The following is a 23,230-nucleotide window of genomic DNA, read 5'->3' on the forward strand; positions in this document are numbered from 1 at the left end:
GCTAAAGGTCAAGAGTGGTTTTCACATTAGTCGAGCGTCTCCATGTCTCCGTCTCTGTCTCTCTGCATGCACAACTACACCGATATCAGACAATGAGATCTTACAACACCATTTTTTCCTTCCCAATGCAAATTCCGATATCTGGGCTTTGGGTATCGGCTGGTGGGGTTATCCAGAGTCAAATGTTTGCAAACGGCTGACATGTCGCTGGCTCTGTCTGACTCGCGTGAAATCAACTTCTTCTAAAAACAGCAGCGCAGCTTCCTGTTTGGCTATTAGAGCAGCAGAGGAGCGAGGAACGGGGCTAGCTGGGAAGTAGCAGGGTCCCGTTTGTTAATTACGAGGCTTTGCATCAGTGTGTAGACTCACGTACTCGCAGATACCGATACATGGGTTTTCGACAGCATATTGGAGACTGGTATCGGAATTGAAACAACTCTAATCAGATGTAGAACAACTGCTGACATCTGATTGTACTTGTCAAGCTTTTCCCCGTATTCAAAAGACAAATATTAAATCCTGTAGATACACAAAACTCTAAATCACATTCACCACTCTGCAAATCATCAGGTCTTTGTGTTTGCTCAGAGGACGAGTTCTCTCTTCACACAGGTTGTCTCAGACAGACGGCAGGGAAGGCAATTTAAACGTGGCACTCATTTCGGCGCTTCAAGTGCGTGGAGTTAGCTTTAATTATAAAGTACAAATAGCCTTGAGACTGTTGCATGCTTTCACAAGCACATTTTTTTGAAGCAAGGCGAATGTTTAAATTGAGGTTTAGAGGAGGAAAGTGGGGCTGTTGGGGGATTTTCTGTCTCTGTATCACCGAGAACAACTTGTGGCACTTTGAAAGTAAAAATGAAAGGCAGGTCATTGAGCTCGATGGACGAGTTTGTCTGAGGTTTGCTTCATCACCGTTTGGACATCTTGGGGGATTTCAAACTTTATATTTTGTTTAAGTAATGAATATTTATTTCTGGTTCCTTTTGAGTTTTTGCCCCTGTGACAAATATAGCCACCACTTCTTTTTTCTAGTGAAGGGTATTATTATTAAGGGGACTCTTATGTACTTTATAAAGCACATTCGTCACCAAAAAAAAAATCCCTTTATGTGGTATGCTATATGTGCTATTCCACTTTATTTGAAATCCCGTCAGCTGATTGTAAATACTACGGGAAAGAGGAAAGTCAGTTTCCACACTTTCAGTCCAGGCAGTATAGATAAGTGGTTGTGAAAGAGGAACAGAGCAGACGAGGAAATTCCCTGCGTGCTTTTTCCATCCTTGTCTGGTATTAAGACTTGAAGCATGCAGACGGTAAAGTGTCACGTAACAGAGAGCACGTTTAGGTTTCTCTGCAGGAGATGTGAATGATTGATTGAGCACAGAAGAAATGCACAGATGCATACCGCTAAATACCATGAGTCACGGTGTTAATGATGTGGAGCAGCCTGAACAAGATGTTTGTACGATGATACTGCAGGTTTGCCGAACATGCATTCAACCTGCCTGACCAGCTTTAGTCTGCAGCTGCACCCATCGAGTTATACAGAATTACATTACATAAGCACCAAATGAAGTTAAGTTTCCTCTCTCTGCAGGCTCTTCATGCTTCGTCACTCCTGCACTTTCAGGTCTCTCTCACTCTGTTTTTGTCCAGTCAGTCTTTGAAAGCTGTTAATGGCACTAAATCAAACGCCCAACCTATCATGTGACCTTTTTTTGGTTACAACAGATCTCAAGAGACATTTTGACTGCATTTCATTGAGGTGGTGCAGGTCCAGGTTCCTGCTAGGGTTGGGCGATGTCTGCGATGCCAACTTGGCACATGAGGATGTCTACAGTGAAAAGTTGTTTACGAATTTGAGGCAGCGTGTCTCCTCAGCAGTTACGTTTAGCTCACCACTGTAGCCGCCGCTGTTTCCCACCGCTGCTCTGACATGAATCTCCAACTCTGTCACCCTGCAGACATACATCAAAAGCGCACCGTGCTCATCTCTGTCCGTAACTTAGCTTTGTTCAGCCTGACTTGACCAGCCGAGGAAGGAGACTAGCCGGGACGTGGAGATGTAATGTTAGTGCACTGAGCAGGAACATGCTTCTTTTCATTTCCTCTCCCCACATATCACAAACAACAACACCTCTCACCCTACGGCAACTCTGAGGGGACATGCCACTTAATTGTGCTCTCTGGTGGGAAGCCTTTTGAATGATGATGTAACGATGGTCAGGGATCAGTAGCCCTTGGTAATGTTTGAGTTACACCTGTAGTCTGCACTGAGAAACTCCTTACTCCAGGTAGAAACTATTGTTACAACCATACACGTCCCTTTGCCTCAAGTAAATAAACAGGAGATGATGAGGAGAACAGACTGTAGGTCTTAATAACGAAAGAGGTAGAACTGCATTTCCATTTTATTTTCATCTTGTATGGAGCTGTTTGTTTGTTTCATTTCCGCCTCGGCTTCTTGAGAGACAAGAAGTTGTGGAAAAAGCTGCTGCAGGTTTGTTTGCCTCGAGGGGGGGAAATAAAACACACACTTAGCTTCTGGTTACATTAACTGTCACAGGATATTACAGGAGGCCTGGATTTGCACACTCATTGGCACGTTTTACTTGCGTAGAGGTCTCTGTTTTTTTCAAAATGAGCTTGTTTAAACGTGTTTTTTATGCAGCTTGCCTGGCACAGAAGTGATGGGCAGTAGCAACAATTAGAGTGCCTCGTTTTTCTCCTCGTTAAATCCGTTAATCCTCCACAGTGTTGGGTTGATACATGTCAGGAGCCTTTTCTTACATTTTGTCAGCGGAAAAGTTGGCAGCTCATTTTTAGGAAATGTCTCGTCTTCACTTGATCTGGAGACGGATGTTAACACACGTCTTGCTCAGATCTAACTGAGCGTCGCTCTGAATCATTGCGTTCTTTGTGAACAGTAGCCATGAGCATACCAGAGTGCAATGCAGCTACATTTTGAGTGACATCACCGCAATCATAGACACTCCCCAGTGTTCACAAAACGAGTTGGCTCGCAAACTATGTTAATATGTGCACACCCAGACGCTCACACACACACTCACACACACACACACACACACACACACACACACACACACACACACACACACACACACACACACACACACACACACACACAAACCTCCAACTCCAAGTCATAAATATTGGTCTCTGGAAGTTGTTAAAAGCGATTTTGGTGTCGACTTGAAATGACAAATGAATGATATCCAACAGCGTTACAGTAAGAAGAGATTCCTTAAGGCCTCTTTTTAAATAGGTCATATTCTGCTTTTTGGGTTTTTGCTTTTCCTTTATTGTGTTATGAAACAATTGTGTGCATGTAAAAGTGAAAAAGTCCACGCCAAAGATAGTTACTCTCTCTGACAAACACTGCTGCTCAGCCTGAAGCGCCTGGTGTGGAGTCGAGCCTTTACCTTAACAGGCGTTAGATAAATAGATTTATTATAACATGTATTTACTCCAGTCAGTCAGCAGATAAACAGTTGTTACTTCAGTAGCGAGTAATTTTAGATCTGCACGTAAAGTAATGTGCATGTGCAGCGCTCACCAAAGATCAAACAGAGGGAGATGTCTCACTCTGTAGATAAAACAGAGCGTTCAAGACACAGCGTGTAAAGAGATGCTGCAGCGATGCTTCATATTAGACAAAATAATGTGTTTTTTTTTTAATTGAAGTATGTAAATCTACTCTACTAGGACCCCCAAACAAAAGTATGAACCTGATAAATAGCATTATATGACCTCTTTAAAGCTTGAAGATGATGGTGGGTTTTTTGTCTCTGGCGCGCTTTCTGTAACAAATGAATATCACTTGAAAATGCCCTGACTGAAAAGCATGTTAAAACAAGCATTGCATTAGCGTACACTGGGAAGCTTTTGTCACATGGTCTTTTGTCTCTCAGAGAAAGAAACTGTCCCTTCTTCTTAGATGTTGCTGACATGTTGTTGAATAGTTCCTCTGATCAAACTTCCTGTCAGATTTAGTGGATTAAGGAGGCCTGCGGGTAGAATAACCTGAGTTGGCTGCAGATAAATCCAGGTGAATCAGTTGAGGAAGTTGTCATAGCCGCAGGACAGGGTTCCTGTAGAAAATTAGACTTCTGCAGCACATGTACCAACATGACACCATTACAGTGCAGCTTTAATCTGTACTGGTGAAAACTGAATGTGAACCAGCACTGCCCCCCTCTGGTGCAACCCAGTACATGAACACCAGACACAATCATGGCTGCATGGGACTTGACTACCACATACATTATAAGGTGTATGATAAAAAACAAAAAAAACATGCAGACTGTTTATATCTGATTGTAACTGGTGTATGAATTTATGAAGGGTACAAGATGAGGCATAAATGCCATGGTTGAGATTAGTTATCAATTTGCTGGAGGCTGTGCAGAGAAATGCAGTGTGATTATCATGTGCACACTGCAGCACAGGCTCTCTTTTGTTGTCTCTTCACACTTTGACTTCTAAAAATCTAAAGAAGTCGTATCTGTGTGAGAAAAACTGCGGCCCTTCTAGTTTCTTCACACAGTACGATCTGCAACTTCATGTCCTTTATGATAGACTGACTCTGATCGATTCAACTCTGCAGTTTATTTATCTCAGACTTTCAGATAACAACCTGACCATGTAACCTCGGGTTAAGTCTTCTGAACCCTGCAAGGTTATGCTATTCCCATTTTCATCCCCACGTTATACAATGACATCCCCCCTTTTTACCGTAATCATGGCCTCATGTCTCGCTGCAGTAAGTTTGAGCCCTGCTGTGATTACAGAGTGTGTGACCACCCTCCACGGCTGAGGAGGTAGACTTTTCCCTATGAAATTGCTACCTTACCCTCTGCCTCTCGCCTCCAATAAAACCTTTATAGAGTGTAACTGCCATTTAAGACTACATCCTTATGTTTGGCCACGTTTAGAGAGGCCTCAGATTGGATCAGAACCTCGGGAGGAAAATGTAGGTTCGCCCATTTATACTGACCAGCAGAAACACGTGAAGCATGCATACGTGCACATCTACAACTCTACAACTACAACAGATTTTAACTTGCCTTGTGTTCATAAATAAACGGAGGTGCTGTCATGATTGAAGGGAATTGAAGAGCTTGAATTTCCTTTTTTCTCTCTCTCTGTGATGTAAGTTGAATATCTTTGAATCTTCAGCCGTCACTCAGACAAAATAAAGTAATGTCTGTTGGATACGGGTGATAAAACATGTTTTCAAAGTACCATGAATGTCTCTCTTATGTCAAGTGCACAGTTACTTACACTAATGTATCCTCTAAATGCAAACACATGTGTTCATGTATTGTTTTTATGTCTGTTTTTCACTGCTGTATTTTGACCATCAGGTTTGCTGGAATGGGTAACCTGCTAAAAGTCCTAACAAGGGAAATAGAGAACTATCCACACTTTTTCCTGGACTTTGAAAGTAAGTCTGGCAGCGGAGTGGAACAAAGGGAGAAGGAGATGGATGGAGAGAGATGTTGGGAGGGAGGGAGGGAGGGTAACCTGCTCGGCTGTTCCCTTTCTGTCAGCAGGTCTGTGCTCTCCTGATGACGATGCCCTGAAGGAGTCTTCTCATGCTCCGCTCCTCTTCACCTCTTTTTTTCCCCTCCTCCTTTGTCTTTCACCCGGTCACGACCTTCTGCTCTCTCAGCTCTGATCTAGCCTAATAACTTATTGATGACTTTTAACAATCATGAATACTTCTCCTCCTTTCTCTTTCTCTTCTTTCTCTCTCTTGCAGAAACCAAATGGGGAACCTGTTAAAAGTGCTCACTTGCACAGAGCTTGAACAGGGGCCAAACTTTTTCCTTGACTTTGAAAGTGAGCTCAGCTTGTGCCTTTTCCTTCTGCTCTCCCCTCCTCTGCATCTCTGAGTCATTTTTCCTCGAGCGTCTCTTTAGCTGCTCCGGCTGGTCAGGGGTCAGACTATTCAGCTATTGTATCATCAACCATCCCCCTTTTTTTGAATTGAGCAGAACTGATGATTGATTTCAGTAAACTTTTAAAATTCATTCACTTCACGCCAAGCTGAAGAAAAATAGCGCTGACCTTTGACCTCTACTACCCGTCTGCATGCCTGCCTGCTTTATAATACATCACATATATGTACCTGCCATAATGTGACTACTAACACATTATTATCAGGTGCATTATATTAAAGTTCCTTCTTGTTTCTCTTCCTGCATAATCCTGTTATTTGTTGCGATCATTTCATGGTTTATTCGACTGTTGTTAAGTGAAAAAAGATATTAAATCATCTACTTTATTGCTCTGCTTCCTGATGCTCACATCAAACAGACAAATTGGCTCATTGTTAACCCTGCAAATAAATCTGCTTTGTCCTTTTTTTTTCTACAACAAAAACCTAACACGCCTCCACAGTGGCATTTCAGCCCGTCTCACAATACAAGCCAACCTCAGGCTTTGTTTATTCAGCAAAGAGGAAATGGTGGCAGTGGGAGGGTTTTTGAAATTCAAAACAGACCCGAGGCTCAGAGTTTTTAATGTCACTGATGCTCTGTAGTTAGAGCTGATAGCCGAGGACTGAGAATCTTTAGCTTCCTGCAGAAACATTACGATTATTTGTTGTATGTACAGTAAATGTGAGATATGTGGGATCTGCAGAGCAATAAAAATATCTTATGTTCTTATCAAGACCATGCAGGAAGTACGAAACAAAGGTCCACTTCCCTGTAGGCAGCAGGCAGAAGAATCCTGTTTAAATTTAATCAGAGACTTCCCAAAAAGTTTATATAGTTAGTTTTAATACCCTGAATATTGTTATCTCTGTAAACAGGACCTGCTGTAGCTTCATGTCCATCCAAGAGCTCCAGCAGGCTTCGAATCCTGACCTGCAGAAACACGTAGCAGATTTTACATAAAGCTTTCAGCTCACACTGTATATCCATCACACATACTGTAGTAGTTCCTTCAGTCAGTCCCCAAATATCGCTGCCTGGAATTTAGATTTGTTTTAACTTTGTCTTTGAGCTGAAGGCACGATGCAGTAAATGCACCCAGCTCCAGTGTATTCAGTTACAGACGTCAAGATACATTATGGATACTTGATTATGTGTCTGGAGCCTTTCGGTCTGCAGCAGAGTGCTTTCATTGTTTTACAGACAGTTCCAGCCTCCTCCTCAGTACTAAGCAACGTTTGGGTTGCAGTTCAAATTAAAGGCATCACTCTGGAGGCACGTGGCAGCTGATTCTGGTGTCGGACTGTTGATGGACTCATGTGGATGTGCTCGATGTGCTGAAAGCAAAAATAAATATCCACTGAAGTGATGTGATGCTTGTAGCTTTGACCCCGACACAGTTCAGTGTGCTGAATGTTTTTGTACTCGTCCTCTCAAAAAAGAGTTTTGGTAGAAAGTTTTAGTAATTTTCTTATTGACAGAAACACTCAGCACACCTGCCCCAGTCATTAAAAACAGTCATTAGTTATTTAAAGAAGCCTTTTCACATCAAGTGACAGTGAAACGACAAGAGAAATCAACTCAATGTGGAGTTAAATCTGCTAAACTAACAAAGATCCCTTGCTAATTGATTCTTGATGTGAAAAGACGAGAATAATCAGTCCTGAGATGTGTGTTGTGACGTTGAATGCCGCAGCAGATGAGCTAACTATTGTCCTGGTGTTTGTGTGTCAGATGCACAGCCGACAGAAATGGAGCGCGACGTGTGGAACCAGGTGAACTCGGTCCTCCAGGATTCTGAGAGCATCCTGTTGGGTCTGCAGGCGTACAAAGGCGCCGGTCAGGAGATCAGAGATGTGAGGAACAACGCCGGTGCTGGATGCTGACGATCACCGCGGCTCTTAATGGTGGATGTTCGTCTCACTTGTTCTTCTGTTTGTTTTGTTCTTTTCCAGGCAATTCAAAACCCGAATGACTTCATGCAGCAGGAGCGAGCCTGGAACTCCGTCTGCCCGCTCGTCATCAAACTCAAGAAGTTCTACAGTTTCTCTCTCAGACTAGGTGGGATCACAGTGTAGAAGTAAATGTCTCGTCTTAGCTGTAGAAATGCACAATATATGTTCTTTTTTTTTATTTCAATACGTCACATTACAGTCTCGGCTTATTAATCTTTATCGTGTCTCTGACCTGCTTACATGGAGATAAAGAACTGTATCTCTTCCATCACTCGGGTTGTTTTCTTTATTTTGTCATGTTTAACGTCACTTCTGTGCTGAAGTCAAGTGAATAATATACAGTCAAGTGTTAAAGGAATATAACTGTCAGCTTGCCGATGTCAAGCTCTAGAGGATATTTTCAATATGAAGTTTTGTTGCGTTAGAAGTGATTTCATGCGGTAAGGAAGTTCAAGTAGTAAATTAAGCATTCAGGTTGATTTTTCCTTCTCATCCATCAAAATATGCACACTTAAATACATTCTGAAGGTTCCTACACAGCAGCTCACTTCTTTTGTGTGTGTGAGCAGAGGAGGCCCTGCAGAGTTTACTGGAGTGCCTGACATGTCCGCCCTTCACGCCCACTCAGCACCTGGAGAGGGAGCAGGCGCTGGCCAAACAGTTTGCTGAGATCCTCCACTTCACTCTGCGCTTTGACGAGCTGAAGGTCTGCTGAGCTGTCTCAATAACACACACACACACACACACACACACTCTGCCACACAGTACACTGTATGAAACAATATGTTGTCATCCACTTTTTGATCGTTGCCTTGTTTTTTTCTGTCAGATGAGAATTCCTGCAATCCAGAACGACTTCAGCTACTACAGAAGAACCATCAGTCGAAACCGGATAAACAACATGAACGTGAGTTTGGGGTTTACACACATCCTGGAAAACCTTATTTAAACTCCCCCAAAATGCACAATACAATACAGTATTAGTAGTAAACGTAATATTGTTTATAAAAACGTAGATTTTTCTGTAAAGTAAACCAGTGAGTTGATCGTTTAAGGACACTTGTCTTATTCTTTCTTTTCTATATTTAATATTGTTCTTGACTTCCATCAACCCTCCGTTACTGGCAGCCGTGGATAATAAATCACGAGAGAAAAAGATATTGGGATTATAAATTGATTAATTTTAGGAACATATTAGCTCCGTGTCTGTCGTACCAGCTGGATTATCAATGGAAAAGTCCTGGAAAATGATTTCTAGGAAAGAGACGGAACCCGGGAGTTGTCTGCATGTTGTTGTGTTGGTTAGATGAATCTACATTAGCTGGCACTAGAGTGACATTCATAGACCGATTCAGTGTTTACATGTGACATCAGAGTCTAGAAATAAGTCCGACTGATACTGACATATTTAAAATGGAGTAATAGTTCACAAGTTCTAACTAGTTGTAACTGTTGTCCAGCTGTCTGCATGATGCTTCTCTCCAATGAATATGAGCGAGATGATGTTAAAAAGCTCCGTCACTGACATCTTTTATCTGTTCATCTCTGTTTCTGAACCCACAGTTGGACATTGAGAGTGAAGTCAACAATGAGATGGCCAACAGGATGTCTCTGTTCTACGCCGAAGCCACGCCCATGCTGAAAACACTCAGCAACGCAACCACAAACTTCGTGACAGAGGTGAGAATGTTTCCACTGCATCGCCGTCGACACGACGGACTAAACCACACAGCAACTGTTTTTACAGTGTCGTAAATTTCTAATATATTAAAGTCCTCGTAAAGTTGTTGTAAATTGTTTCTTATTTCCTGTTTTGCGACAGAAAACACATCTTCATGTTTGAACAATGAAGAATTAAATAATCATATTCATCGATAAACTGTGGTTGTTTTATGCGCCTGTCTCTGTAGAACAAGACTCTTCCACTGGAGAACACGACAGACTGTCTCAGCACCATGGCCAGCGTCTGTAAAGTCATGCTGGAGACACCGTGAGTACTGAGACACACACACACACACACACACACACACACACACACACACACACACACACACACACACACACACACTCTCTCTCTCTCTCACTCACACTCACACACACACACACACACACACACACACACACACACACGCTTGCAGGTTTATACTTTTATTTTGGGGTCCTAGAAGAATAGGTTTACAGACTTAAATTTTTGCTGCAGCATCTCTTTGCACGCTGTGTATTAAATGCTCTGTTTTAGCTGCAGAGTGAGACATCTCGCCTCTGTTCGATCTTTGGTGAGAGTTGCACACTTGCATTACGAAGCGGCAGGACGTAGCCTATCGGAGGCAGAGATGGTGGGTCATGCTGAGCGAAGTAGTGTGATCTACAATAACGCTCGATATCGGCACTTAAGTTACAGAAGCAAAGGCTCGACTACAAACCAGGTGTTTCAGGCAGAGCAGCACAGTTTTCTGTGGGAGAAAGTAACTTTGGGCTTTTTCACTTTGCAGAACTTTTTCATGCTTCACAACACAATAAAGTAAAGGCAAAAACCCCAAAAGCATCATATGACCTTTAGTGAGACAGTAAAGGAGACCTTGACTCTTTGACACTACAGAAGACATTCACACTCACATGTATTCACTCAACAGAAAACCAAGAAAAATGTAGTTTGTTCTTATAGAACCTCATTTTAAGCCTCATTTCTTTTCTTCACCCTTTACTCTCCTCCTGTCTGTGGTTTTAGGGAGTATTCGAGTCGTTTCAGCAGCGAGGACACGCTCCTGTTCTGCATGAGGGTCATGGTCGGAGTCATCATTCTCTATGACCACGTCCACCCCAACGGCGCCTTCAACAAGTCCTCGAAGATAGACGTGAGCCCCACACACACACACACACTCTCACACTGCTGCACACATATGGAAACAGCGTCACTGTGGATCTGTTTTGTTTTGTTTTGTGAAGCTGCGTTCTCATTCGCAGTCTGTTTTTTTTTCTCCTCAGATGAAAGGCTGCATAAAAGTCCTGAAGGACCAGCCGGCAGACAACGTAGAAGGCCTCCTCAACGCCCTCAAGTAGGTTACATTCAATCGAGGAGTGTTTCTGTGTTGGGCTGCCAGTGTTAGACTTTCATCACTCTCTTCCACTAGTCAGGAAAACACATTGTATTTCTTCCATTCTGCCCGGCTTGTTGTGTTTTTCAGTAAATGATATAAAACAGCCTGAACTCTCACTCTTTGTTTTAACACTGACGAGGTATTTCTGCAGAAAACACTTTTATTCTGCTTTGTTCTTTGTCAAAATGTTGAGAAATTAATTATGTTGGCCGTTAAAATTTTGGCAATTATGAAATGTGACGCTGCATCGTAATAAAAGCTTTAAAAGGGGGCTTTTATTGTGAAGGAGTTACAGGATATGAAACGTGTTTGTAGCTGGATTAGCGGAGCCACTTTGTTAGCAGTGATTCTTCGATTGTACTGCAGGATCAGAACAAGAGACTCAATAGTTTAAGACACACCTTCGAGCAGGTAGACCAGTTGTGGTGGAAAAGAAAAACCCGGCCGCGCTGACTGAAACCGAGCAGCGCCGGCAGACGGGATGTGATGTGATTGGTGGATCGGTGCTGTGATTCCTCAGATCACCTTGTTTCTCACATTCGCTTTGTTTCTCCTCAGATTTACCACAAAACACCTGAACGACGAGTCCACTCCGAAGAACATCCGGACGATGCTCCAGTAATTCTTTTTTTTTATATATATAAATAGATATGAAGAGGATCACTGCTCTGACCTCAAATAAGATGTATATGTTTACATTATTTAAAAAGACTCGATGTTAATACTTGTGTGTATTTGCATAGTCATTCCCTCCAAGCTATTGAAACCTGCAGAACATCTACCTTCTTCTTCTTCTTCTACTTTGCAAAGAATCTGAACACATCACATGAATTGCCTCTACTGTTAACAGCTGTCAAAGCACAAATGATGGAAACCTATCAGCCTTATATATATCGGAGCTTTGCGAGCAGCACTTGGACATGAAATGAACAAGGCAGCATAAAAATGTCCTTTAATCAATCTTCTCAATCTTTTATTTGACAATGGAATTAAGTCGAGTGTACAGCTTTTTAGTCAAGTCCAGCTTGTTTTTTTGAAACAATAAATCATTTTTTGAACATTTTAAAAATTCACAGGTTTGTTTTTTGTTGATATCGCAGTTGAAAGTTTGACATGTGTTTAAACAAGTGAAGTTGTTTCTGTGTTTTCACTTTAATGACAGGATATGAAATCAATCGATGTTAAAAGTTGGACTTTTGTTTTGTGTTGCAGTGAAGGGCTAAATATTGTGAGCACATGAGGGATTGATTGGTTTGATGTATGATGTATTGCTAAAACCATTAGGATGTTTTCTGTATTTGTCTTTATTGTTTTCAGACTCAATCATTGTGCAACTGTTAAAATAAATCCACTGTGAACATCAAACTAACTTTGCACATCCGGTAAGATCCAGTTTGTCGTTCCTAAGCTTTGAAAAGGCCGCGATGAAGAAAGACTAAATTAGAATCGACCCGCCAAATGTTTTATTGGACTGTCTGTCGCGTGTTTCTCCCTGTTTTAAGTGACTTTATCGTGGCTTCGGCATTAAACGGAAAATGTGTTTCTCTAGAAGAAAAGGCCAAAAAATCTCACATTTTGAATAAATGATATACAAGTTTTTAAAACTGTTTTAGTTTATGAATCCTTCTGTACATCAAACTGCACACCGGATCATTTCATAGCCTCAGATTATCATAGCCTTGATTATAACCAATATGGATCTCTGTTGTGTATAATCAATATATCCTCCCTCATTCTGCTAACACACGACACAGACGATCCTTCAGCAGCTCCTAACGTACTCAAACTAACTTTCTCATGAGGTCAGACAATCTCGACGGCTTTAAGTTGAATTGTGGCTCTTTTCTTTTTTTTACTGTGTTTACTCTGTAAAGGACCGATGATAAGAGAGTGTGTACTGAGAGGAAACGACTACTAAATACTTGGATCAGCTGTAAAGACTTTCCTTAATTTCACTCATCGTGGAGCACGACGTGGTCTTAAAGCCTGAACCTGTGAACCCGTGGAGACAGTATTTTTATGTTTCAGCACAGAAATACTTTTTATTTCATCCACAAGCCATAAACATAATGAACCATAGTCATTAACGCATTAAATTAACAAGTCAGGTATCTACCGTTCATTTTGATCCTCCTGTATTTGGTAATATATGTATACGTGTGTGTGTGTGTGTGTGTGTGAGTGTGAGCCGTACATTGAATGCAATGTTTTATATGCAATGAGTGAAAACTGTGCATGGACGAGACTGGGAGCGAGGTGTACGTATGATACGGATATTTCATATCTGACTGACGTCTTCTGTCAGGGCTGATGTACACGACGCTCCTCCCTCTCTGCCCGAGATGCTACTGTGTGTTGAATACTGAGACGGAATCAGTTCGTTTCTCTTTTTGTCTTAAACTGACAGTTTTTGTTTAATATGTTCAGAGTTCAGACTTACTGTTTATATAAATTGCTTTGGCTTTGTATTGCATATTGAATGGGACGTGTGAGTTGGATAATAAAGGTGGTACATTTCTTATACAGACGGATGTTTCCTCTTGGCTTTTTGTACGTTTGTACGATGAACACCTGAGCTCAGAGTTTATTCATTCTAAACTTAACGGGACCCTGTTACGTTTTCTTCTGTGTGCGCCGCGACTCAAAACTAGTATAGTAGACTCGAGTACTGTAGAAGTAGAAGGAAATGGAAATACTCAAGTCATAATTTTGGAGGCATATATTTTACTTTTTATAGTACTAGTTTCTGCATCAGAGCCAAAGTATCACATGTCAAAAAAACATTTTAAAAAGGGATTTATTTAATCCGCAATTACATTTACAAACATTGATACTGCTAAATATCAGATCCGATAATTGGCCGCATATTTATTTACGTGCAAGTAGTTTACTTACCTAAAAAGCACATTTATTGCACGGTAATCACTGATGCATGATACTTTTAAGACTTTTACTCTTCATACAAGTTACTTTTTTATAACCATTTGCTGCTTTTCTTGGCGTGTTTCTGTCTGTAGGACAAACAAAATGTGAACCTAGTCCTCAAAACATCCATCAGACAGTCATATCTGTGAAAAATTATTAAAAATGAGGATATAATAGAACAGAAATGATAAAATATCCAAAATTCATAACATAACATGCAAAATACTGTCTGCTTAAAACACATTTCTGTTTCACAAGTGATGTTCTCGGTGTGAAACCTTCAGGAGGTCGAAGCTCATTTCAGCAGAACCTTTAACACAATGTCCAAAGCACCATATGTAGTTCTGGGGCTTGACTCTTGTCCTGGATCTGTGGTTCTGACGTCGTCCTGATGTGGACAATGTTCTTCACTCCACGTCTCACCTGTGTGACGAGGACACAGTCCAGGGCTGAACTTCAAACAGTGGCGTACCTGTGAGTGATAGAAATAATCATCGAGTCTTTTCACTCACAACAGTGCTGATAGTTCAGAACAACTTCACCAAAACTGAAAGTTCCTCATCGTCCACTGAGTGACATCACTTGAGGAAATGTGTCAGATTACTTCTGGAGCCACAAAAGGCTTTATACTACTTTCTCCACATATGCAGTCGTACTCAACAAGACCTGTAAACACACTTTACTGTGTCAGTTTGGTGAAGTGTAGGATCTAAATAACTTGGATAAATCTACATAATTGAGTTCCTGTTCATTAAATGCTTTCAGAAGTTTTCAGAGTAAATCACTTCACTTCTATCTTCAAAAGATAAAACGTCTAACAGGGTCACAAACGGCACAAAGAGCACGACTTTCGTGCAGAATCAGTCTTTTAAACTGATGATTTGTCCTGAATACACGTCTTGCTGTGGGGTTACATCATGTTCAGCTCAGAGGAGCTGGGAGTTGACTGGGATTACTTACTGGGAGCGCTCCGGTGTGAACGCTGCGACGCCCTGAGCGCCTCCACGCTCAGCCGAGGCACCGCCGGCCTCGCTGGTCCAGGACGAATCCCGGCATTCCACCGGGCCAGGTGGAGCACGCTGCTGGCTGACTCCTTGGTGACGGGATGGTCGTGACTGCAGGTCGCCCAGGAGGGTTGACACTGGGTATCATCTAGAAGAGGAGGAGGAGGAGGGGAGGAGGGGAGGAGGATGTTGGGGTCTTGAGTTGGAGCTGAGGAACATCTGAGGATCAGAAAGACAAAAAATCTTCAAGCACTGTTTAAAAAACTGAAACTCACTCCTGTTTCTAGGCAGGAAACTAAATCATTATTTCATCAAACCTGGAATATTAAATGCCACAATGCCCTCTGTCTCACCCTCTCCTCCCCTTCCTCCCCTAAAACCCTCATCATCAGCATAATTTGGCCTCCCCCCCGTCACCTCCCTCTCGTCATTAACATGTATCTCTGTGTAAACGCTGCTCCATAATGCATGATGCCTGCTGGTTGCACAGTCTCCAGAGAGACCGCACGTTTATCAGCCCCCTTTGATTCAGACAAGGAGGTCACAGTCACAGCGGGGTTACGGCGTCGATGATGAATGGAGTGCGATTTACCAGCGATTTGGCTTTGCGTAGTTTGTAATGCGCCTCAGACAGCGACTTCCTGCTCCCGTCGTCTGGCTTCACCTCGTTACTGCAGCAGGTGGAGGCTCCGATGTTCATCTGCCTGCAGAGAGTCAGCGAGCAGGTGATTCATCAGGACACACATTCAAATATCACGGTTATTTTGTTGTGTATATCTTCAGGTTAAAGTGGGTTAGGGTAAGTTTTTTTTTGGTTGAGTTATTTCCACATCCACACCTGTTGAGATGGCTTACATTTAACTTGAAGAGACATTTATTTCTTTGTGGAAAAAAAGAAAACAAACCCATTTGTTTCGAATAATCTAGTATTTGTATTTAGAGTGGGACAGTAAGATCTGATCACTAGTGTCAACGTCAGGCTTATGATTAATTAACAGGCTTAATGGCGGAAGGCAAATGTCAACAGCCGGAAAGAAGACGCAAGAAAACAAGGTGATAACACGATGAGGGTGTAAAATAAAAGCTGCAGAAGAAGAAACTTTTACTTTCAGAGATGTTACTTTCCCTTTATCAGGGATATATAACTTAGAGACAATAACAAATGAGTCTAATAACTTGTCACTCTTTTCTTTTTCTATAATCTAATACAAAGAATCACAATAATGAAGAGAAAGCTGTTTTCTTGTTTCTCTTGGCTCGTTCTATATGTGAGAATATACACAGGTACAAAGTCCTGGTCGAAAAATGTTATATTTACCAGTTGTTTGCTAAAAATGGAAGTGAAGAAGCAGGAGAGGAATGTAAAGGTAAAATCTGACTGAGCCAGAAGACAAACGTTTTTCTCTTCCTTCTCTTTAAAAAAGGAAATGTGAGAAGAACTGCAGACGATGTGAGCCTCCGTCAGACTGTATTGCTGCTGTCACCAGTGTTTCTGTTGCACTGTTTTTCTTTTTAGACAGCAGGATGTGGTTATATTGATGATATGTAAGTGTCTTTGGGAGCCCAGCACCTTCCAGAGGAGGCATTTGTTGTTTCACTCACATTTTAGATGTCGACTACAGACTGAGGTTTGAGTCTGAATGTCTAAACTCGGTCTGGGATGGTGGGAAAAAGGTCAGGTTGTCTGACTGTCTCCACAAAAAATACTCCTTTCAGCTAAAAGAGGATTTATAATATTCAATAATTCTGATGCTAATACAAAGTTCCTCATCCAGTCCTGCTGACGTTGTTCAGTAATGGAAACATACTGGATTAACTTTTTTAAAATAGGTTCCCATATTATTTGTTCTGAAAACAAAGAACTGCCTGTCTCTGATAAAAAGCCTAGTGTGCTCTGATTGGTCAGCTCTCACAGGCCTGAGCAGGCCCCGCCCACCAAGTGTTCTGCAGGTGTTTTGTAACCACAGACATTGTGGCTGATGTCTTGTTTAAAAGCACAGTTTCTGAGTGCGGGCGTTCATGTCACTGTGGTTGAGTGTTCTGGTTCTCCTGCAGTCTCACCCTCTCTGGACTTGTTCTGACGGGTCCAGGTTGTCCAGGTAGTTGAAGCGCAGCGTGTCTTTAGGATGTCTGTCAGAGTCTCTCCATGGAGGCGGTGCAGACTGCTGCCTCTTCTTGGAGATGTTTCTAAGTGGCAGGGTGCCGGATGCTGGATGTTCCTCCCCGAGGAGGTCCGGTTCTGACGGGTCATCATGTGCACTGCTGATGGTTGATACAAGTGGTACTGCAAACAGCTGCCTGGACGAGGAGGTCTGGAGGTGGACAGTGGACTCTTTTATGGATGTTTCATCACTGCATTTTTCATGTAGCTGCCACATTCTGAATCCTGTTTCAACTGATTCTGTTTGTGACCTCCTGACCTGCAGTGAGGCGAGTCGCAGCTCCTGCACAGTCTGGATGTAGTGCCTCTTCCAGACGCCCTGCTCAAAGGCTGTGGGGGAGAAGCTGATGCACCAGCCGAGCCGCAGACACTTCGGCATCCACAGCTGGTCCAGTTCTACGATGCTCCTCCAGTGCCAGCTCACCTGCCCACAGAGGGTTCAAACAAAAGTGAGTGACTCTTGCAGCCTCAGTGATATCTGAGTCCTCCGTGTTAACAACATATATGTAAGTTATGAGTGTGTGTGTACCCGAGCACACCGACAGAGGCTGCGTGGGTCCAGGAAGGAGAAGATGTACAGGCAGAGCGCTCTGGGCAGCATGCAGGTGAAGTCTGCAGCCTGCAGGGGGAGCCGTCTGTTAACGCTGAGGCTCAGGAACACCAGCTGCTCCGAGGAACAGCTCAGCACCAAGTCCTGCAGCACCGCCTTCCTCTGACTGTCAGACCACCTGTCAAACTGACAAACACTCTGTCAGCGGAACGGACGCACGGTTTCTAGCAACCGCCAGAGATTTATTTGTCACTCCGAGCTCGCTGTGCAGTGAAGAACCATCAGTGCATCAAGTGTTTTCTTTAGCCATCTACTTTAAACTTACCCACTTTGCCAGAAGGCTGCGTCTCTCTGCAAACACCTGAAGAAGAAAAGAGAAGTGATGAAGGTTAGACTGCAGTCAGAAGAGATGATGAGCGTGTGGAGTAACAGAACAGTCCTAAAAAACAAACCAACGCTTTTGTTTCTTCTTTCTTGCCTTTTTAATTATCAGATGACCCGTCAGATTTATCTTGTGACCTTTCAGAGATTTATTTGATGCTGAGTATTTTTACATTGTGGTAATACCACTTGTACTTCAAACTACCACAGAAACTCTCCTTTTTGTTGATTTTGGCGTCCGCTTAAGACAAAAGATGACAATGGTGAAAGAAAGCACATTTTGTTTTAGTGCCGTGCCACCAGACTACAGAGCAGAGACCCCTTAATTCAACCTCAGCGCTAAAAACAATGTTTTCATTTTAAGATTTAACTGACCAGGAATGAGTCAAAACCAGACCTGGTGACAGGCATTAAGAATATCTAATATAACAATATTGAAATAGCCAATCTTCTCTCTGATGGTCCGGTTTGCTGTCGAGGGATCAGCGTTATATTGAGGCTGTCGTAGGATTCAGTACAGAATCTGAGATTACTGTTTACTATCAACATCATGTTTGTGGCTGATAGTGGTGACTCTATCACTCCTGGTGGGTAGGGTTTGGGTTAGAGGTGAGTGGATGTGACCTTGCTGTTGGACAGCGTGTGGTTCAGAGGAGTCCAGGAGCTCAGTGTGGTCTGCAGCTTGGAGGAGCTCGCAGACGACCTCGGTGCAAAGGGCATCTTTGAGTCACAGCAGCGTGAAGGAGATGCACTGAAACACACACAACAAAACTTTATTCACATTTTCAAATAGATGTGCAGCCCACAGTGTCGTCTCATTATTTCCAAGGCAGAGCTTCATTCAGTCTCAAGTACTGAGCTACATAACATACCAGCTTTGATCTCACCTACAATGATAATGTTTTATAAATAATGGCAGCTGATAATGTTGAATAAACAACCTCTGCTGTTAACTTCTCCTTTTTACAAGATACAGAACTAAGTCTGCAGTGTTTTTAAGAGTTAACATTCCTGCTCAGAGCTGTACGACACACTCGTCTGGTATTTAACTCACCGTCACGTCTCCTCAGCTGGCACGAGAACATAAATCCAACTTCTAAACACGCTGAAACTCTCTACATGCAAACTCCTGCTGGCCTTTGTGTCCCTGCAGCCAACTCTTCTTCTTCTTCTTCTTCTTCTTCTCCGCAGTTTACCTGTTTCCATAGTAACAGTGAGTGTACTCTCCTTATATGGGCTGGCTGTCACAGCTTGTCACACACAGTAGGGGTTGCTGCAAAGCAAACCACAGTGGAGTGTGTGCTGTGTGGAGTGTGTGCAGGCGTCACTGGCTCTAATGATGACAAATGCAGTGCAGCAGGCCTGACAGTGCCGCTGCTGTACAGACCATCTGTCTCTGACGCTGATCCAGCAGAAAAATACGTTTCCAGGAGTAAAATTATGGTGTCAGAAAATGATATTCTTACGTATCGTTTATCATTTTAAATGTTAAATTACTGTATTTATTCTTTAAACTGTGACATTTTCAAAATTAAATCATTTTTAGGCATTTTTTTAATCTTTAGTGGTGGGAGAAGTAATAATTAGGGGTGTAACGATACATGGATCTGGATCGATATATAGATTCTATGATCAACAATCCCAATAACATAGATGCAAAGTGAAAACATCGATTCATATCGCCGCCTTTGTTAAGATACACCTTTATTTTGAAAGTCCCTGTTTTGTCCATGCTCAGCTCCTTAATCTAAACAGAGCTTTGTTTTTATTAAAAACAATAGATTGATGATGTCATCTCATATTGATCACAAGACCCTGTGTCGTGGCAGATTTTGTGATATCGGCAAATATCATATTGTTGGCCAAAGAATTGATATAATATCATATCCTGATAGAACTTGTGATTCACGCCCCTAGTAGTAGTAATAATAAAAATAATAAGGATGACAATAGAGATTATTTTGTTAAGAGTAGGTTTTTAAGGGAATAATCTTTTGTATCATTTAATTCTAAACCTGCTGCTGTAGGTCTCCTGATGAAACTTTTAAGGTCTGTTTTCTCAGTTTTCTCTCCGTCCCACCAGTCACACAAGTTTTTCATTCAGAAGCTGAAAGCCTGCTCGCTCTCGGATGAGCGGTCGCGCGCAACGAAGACAGAAAACCTGCTGGGACGAAAAAAAGAGGAGCGCTGCATCAAGTCACAGAGACTGAGCAGGACCGGACCCCAGCGACTGGGCCTTCAAAGTAATTCTGTCACATCTGTTAAAAGAAAATCATTTTCAGACAACATGTGTTTTTGCTATATATCAATATAGAATATAACGTACCGGTACAACAAATAATCGAAGGTCCTTCATTACAGATCGTACTTGATACATGAGTGTACACATAATGTAGAGCTACTTAATTAACTTTCTTTAATTGCCCCTGGGGACAAATAAAGTTTACTAATTGAACTGAATTAAAGCATCAAAGCAAAAGTAAAAAAAATTCCCCACAATTCACATTTCATTGTATAATTACTAGTTTCATCTTGATCCGATATTATATCGATTCTTTGGACGGGGAAGAAAACGGCTTCTGACTGTAAAGTTTGTCGACCTGTAACTAGCTTTTCCACCAAAATGAGTGTGTTTACACAGATACTGCATATTGACCCAATTCCCATTTTTTTTTTTATCTGAAGCATTACGTTGTACGTCACTGCAACACGAGTGTGCTGGAAACAGTTGTTACAGAACAGAGACCAACAACAAAGAAGCGTCTGTAAAACAGTGGATGTTGGGGTTTTTTTAGCGTCACAACTCAAATTTGTGGAAAAAGACACTCAACCAGCTGACAGACTCACACTGTCATTCACAGTCCTGCTACTCGCCTGGATAAAGTCTGAGGTATTTATATCAAGACTGTTTGTTAATGTTTAAAACATGTACTGATGGCTGATATAAACAAACACATCTCAATATTGGTATTGGCCTCAAAAGTCCGGTTCTGGTCCGGCTATATTCATACGGATTTAAACAACATTTCCAAAATGTCTTGTTTACATCAGCAGCTTATTCTCAACCATCCCTGCTCCTGTTTGTGTCCTTCGGCTGCCCGGAACAGAAAGTGGGCCTTGGCTAAGAGAACCTGAGACTTCATCACCAGTCAGATGATTCTCCTCAGAGCTGCAGGCCTGCAGGTCGCACAGTGGTCAGTCACTATCAGATCCTTCTTCAGAAAGCTGCATCAACTGATCCCAGTAAAACCTCCGGACCCCCAGCAACACCCTGCTGCTGCTTCCTCATCAGTCTCAGCCAGAAGCTCAGGCCATGTCAATTATTTCCTGTTATCTATTTTATATTAATAAGTACTCTGTTTAAAACAAGGTTGAGATCTAAAAACCTTCAGTCAAATAAAACCTCACTCAGGCAAGTTTATTTATATAGAATTTAATCCATTCAGAGACATAGAAAGTAATCAAAACTAAAACATTCAGACAATAAAACAGCAACTGAAAGACAGAATGGAGAAAAGGACAATGTAATAAGCTACAGATGAAAAAATCCATTAAATGAATTTACTTATTTGAAAGCCAAAGTCAACAGTTATGTTTTATTCTCTGGTTTAGATGAGCTCACAGTTTCACCTCGATTATGTTCCTGACTACTGTTTTAAATAAGTGACTGTATCAGAACAAACATTTTAAATAACCCTCGCGATCCCCCGTACAAGTAAACCAAATGTGTTCAGTCCTGAGAACATTTAGTGCTTTATACAGAGTACTATGATTTTAAAGTCTATCTTTTGACACACAGGGAGTCAGTGGAATCATTTAAATAACACATTAAACCAGAACTGAGACAAACCCACTGAAAACATTCTGTGCAGCTACAATGAGGCTGCATATTGTGTGTTAAACTACTTGAGCTGCTCAAAATGACCTTCTAGATGCTGACATACTAACATACTGACATTATTAAACACATGGAGCCTGTTAGCTAACTGTGTTGTACTCTGATATTCAGCTGTATTAATGCTAGTATTAACAAGCTAACATTACACAGCAGGATAATGGCGTCATGCTAACACTCTCCAACAGACACACGTTAGCTCACATGCAAACCTGTCTGTAAAAACACCATTAAATGAGTCAGACGTCTTTATAAGCTCGTTATAGTGTCAGTGCTCGGTTTATGTGTCCTTACCCGTTAATAAAACGTGTTTCCCAAACCGTGCAGTGCATCTGCAACAACTAAGCTAGCTCATGTAACATAACATAACATAACTTAACTAAAGAATACATACATTTAAAGAAAGTTTCATGCCGATGTTACCGAAACTACCGACTTGTTTGGAGATAGTGACCAACGTTTAATTAACTGTGCAATATTCATGTAATAAACACTGATGTAATAACTGATCTGTACACCTCACACACAGACATGAATATACCTGTACCAAGCAGGTAACTACTAGGGGTGTCAACGTTTACAATTTTTTCTACACGTGTAAACGGGGCTTCTAACCGACGTGTACCCGGTTACACGTCGGAGATTTATGATCTCTTTCTATCGCAGTTGCGGTAGCACCGATGCCAGCAGCAGTCTCTCCCTCCAACTTGTTCGGGTGTTTCCATCGCAGGTGGTTTAGCATGGATCTCGTGCTGTTGTTGTAAGCCAACTTTGCCTGACATAGCCTCCACTTAACTTGATTTCCACTGGCAGTTTGTTCGAAAAACACACAGTGCTCCGTTTGTTGACCGCCGCCATCGCGTCCCCGAGTCAAATTGAAGTGACGCGACACTGGCTGTCGCTGCGTTTTTTAAAAAAAAATTTTCATATCAACGAAACATTGTGCCCCATTCATCTATTATGTATGCGGATAACTGCACTAGTGGGAACATTTAAGTGTATAGTTAGTTAATGTTATTATCTGAAGCTTTCAGGCAACATTATCTTACTTTCACTTTTAAAAATTGCGTCCGTCCAATTTTTTTTCGGGCGTCGGTATAAATTAGCGGGTCGGCTCTGGTATGGAATGTAATCTGTGCTACTGTCGGAAAACGGGTCGGATGCGGTGACCAGTAGTGCAGGACTCTGGTCTAAGTGACCATTTTAATCCTCTAGCCAATTATCAAGCTAAATATCCAACATGCTAGTTAACGTCAAAGACTGCGGTGGAAGACGACGGTGAAATATTTGGCGGT

The 23,230-nt window shown here is 41.9% G+C and overlaps 2 protein-coding genes across 4 annotated transcripts in view; one reads left to right on the forward strand and one right to left on the reverse strand.

The window, feature by feature from the left end:
• The window catches only part of fam49a (family with sequence similarity 49 member A), a 34,378-nt gene extending 20,832 nt beyond the window's left edge, over positions 1 to 13,546 (forward strand). Inside the window, exons 3-13 of one of the 3 annotated variants that reach the window (XM_030405476.1) lie at positions 5,391 to 5,470; positions 5,789 to 5,868; positions 7,701 to 7,822; positions 7,922 to 8,027; positions 8,491 to 8,627; positions 8,751 to 8,828; positions 9,485 to 9,601; positions 9,832 to 9,911; positions 10,650 to 10,776; positions 10,907 to 10,977; positions 11,578 to 13,546. In XM_030405476.1, coding sequence (XP_030261336.1) covers positions 5,796 to 5,868; positions 7,701 to 7,822; positions 7,922 to 8,027; positions 8,491 to 8,627; positions 8,751 to 8,828; positions 9,485 to 9,601; positions 9,832 to 9,911; positions 10,650 to 10,776; positions 10,907 to 10,977; positions 11,578 to 11,641 — 975 coding nt within the window. In that variant the 5' untranslated portion in view covers positions 5,391 to 5,470; positions 5,789 to 5,795 and the 3' untranslated portion in view covers positions 11,642 to 13,546. The remainder of the gene's footprint in view (positions 1 to 5,390; positions 5,471 to 5,788; positions 5,869 to 7,700; positions 7,823 to 7,921; positions 8,028 to 8,490; positions 8,628 to 8,750; positions 8,829 to 9,484; positions 9,602 to 9,831; positions 9,912 to 10,649; positions 10,777 to 10,906; positions 10,978 to 11,577) is intronic. The other 2 variants (XM_030405477.1, XM_030405475.1) reach the window with 2 other exon arrangements.
• A 177-nt stretch (positions 13,547 to 13,723) lies between these two features.
• Positions 13,724 to 21,269, reverse strand: fbxo16 (F-box protein 16). Its single transcript, XM_030404746.1, is given in 11 exon segments — positions 13,724 to 14,416; positions 14,905 to 15,094; positions 15,096 to 15,167; positions 15,541 to 15,652; positions 17,010 to 17,260; positions 17,369 to 17,533; positions 17,639 to 17,845; positions 17,985 to 18,020; positions 18,665 to 18,791; positions 19,095 to 19,236; positions 21,187 to 21,269. Coding segments are annotated over 9 exon segments (1,182 nt in total). The 5' UTR covers positions 18,761 to 18,791; positions 19,095 to 19,236; positions 21,187 to 21,269; the 3' UTR covers positions 13,724 to 14,363.
• Positions 21,270 to 23,230: the final 1,961 nt, after the last annotated feature.

The sequence above is a fragment of the Sparus aurata genome, chromosome 22 (genome assembly GCF_900880675.1).
Source record: "Sparus aurata chromosome 22, fSpaAur1.1, whole genome shotgun sequence".
NCBI classification, from domain to species: domain Eukaryota; kingdom Metazoa; phylum Chordata; class Actinopteri; order Spariformes; family Sparidae; genus Sparus; species Sparus aurata.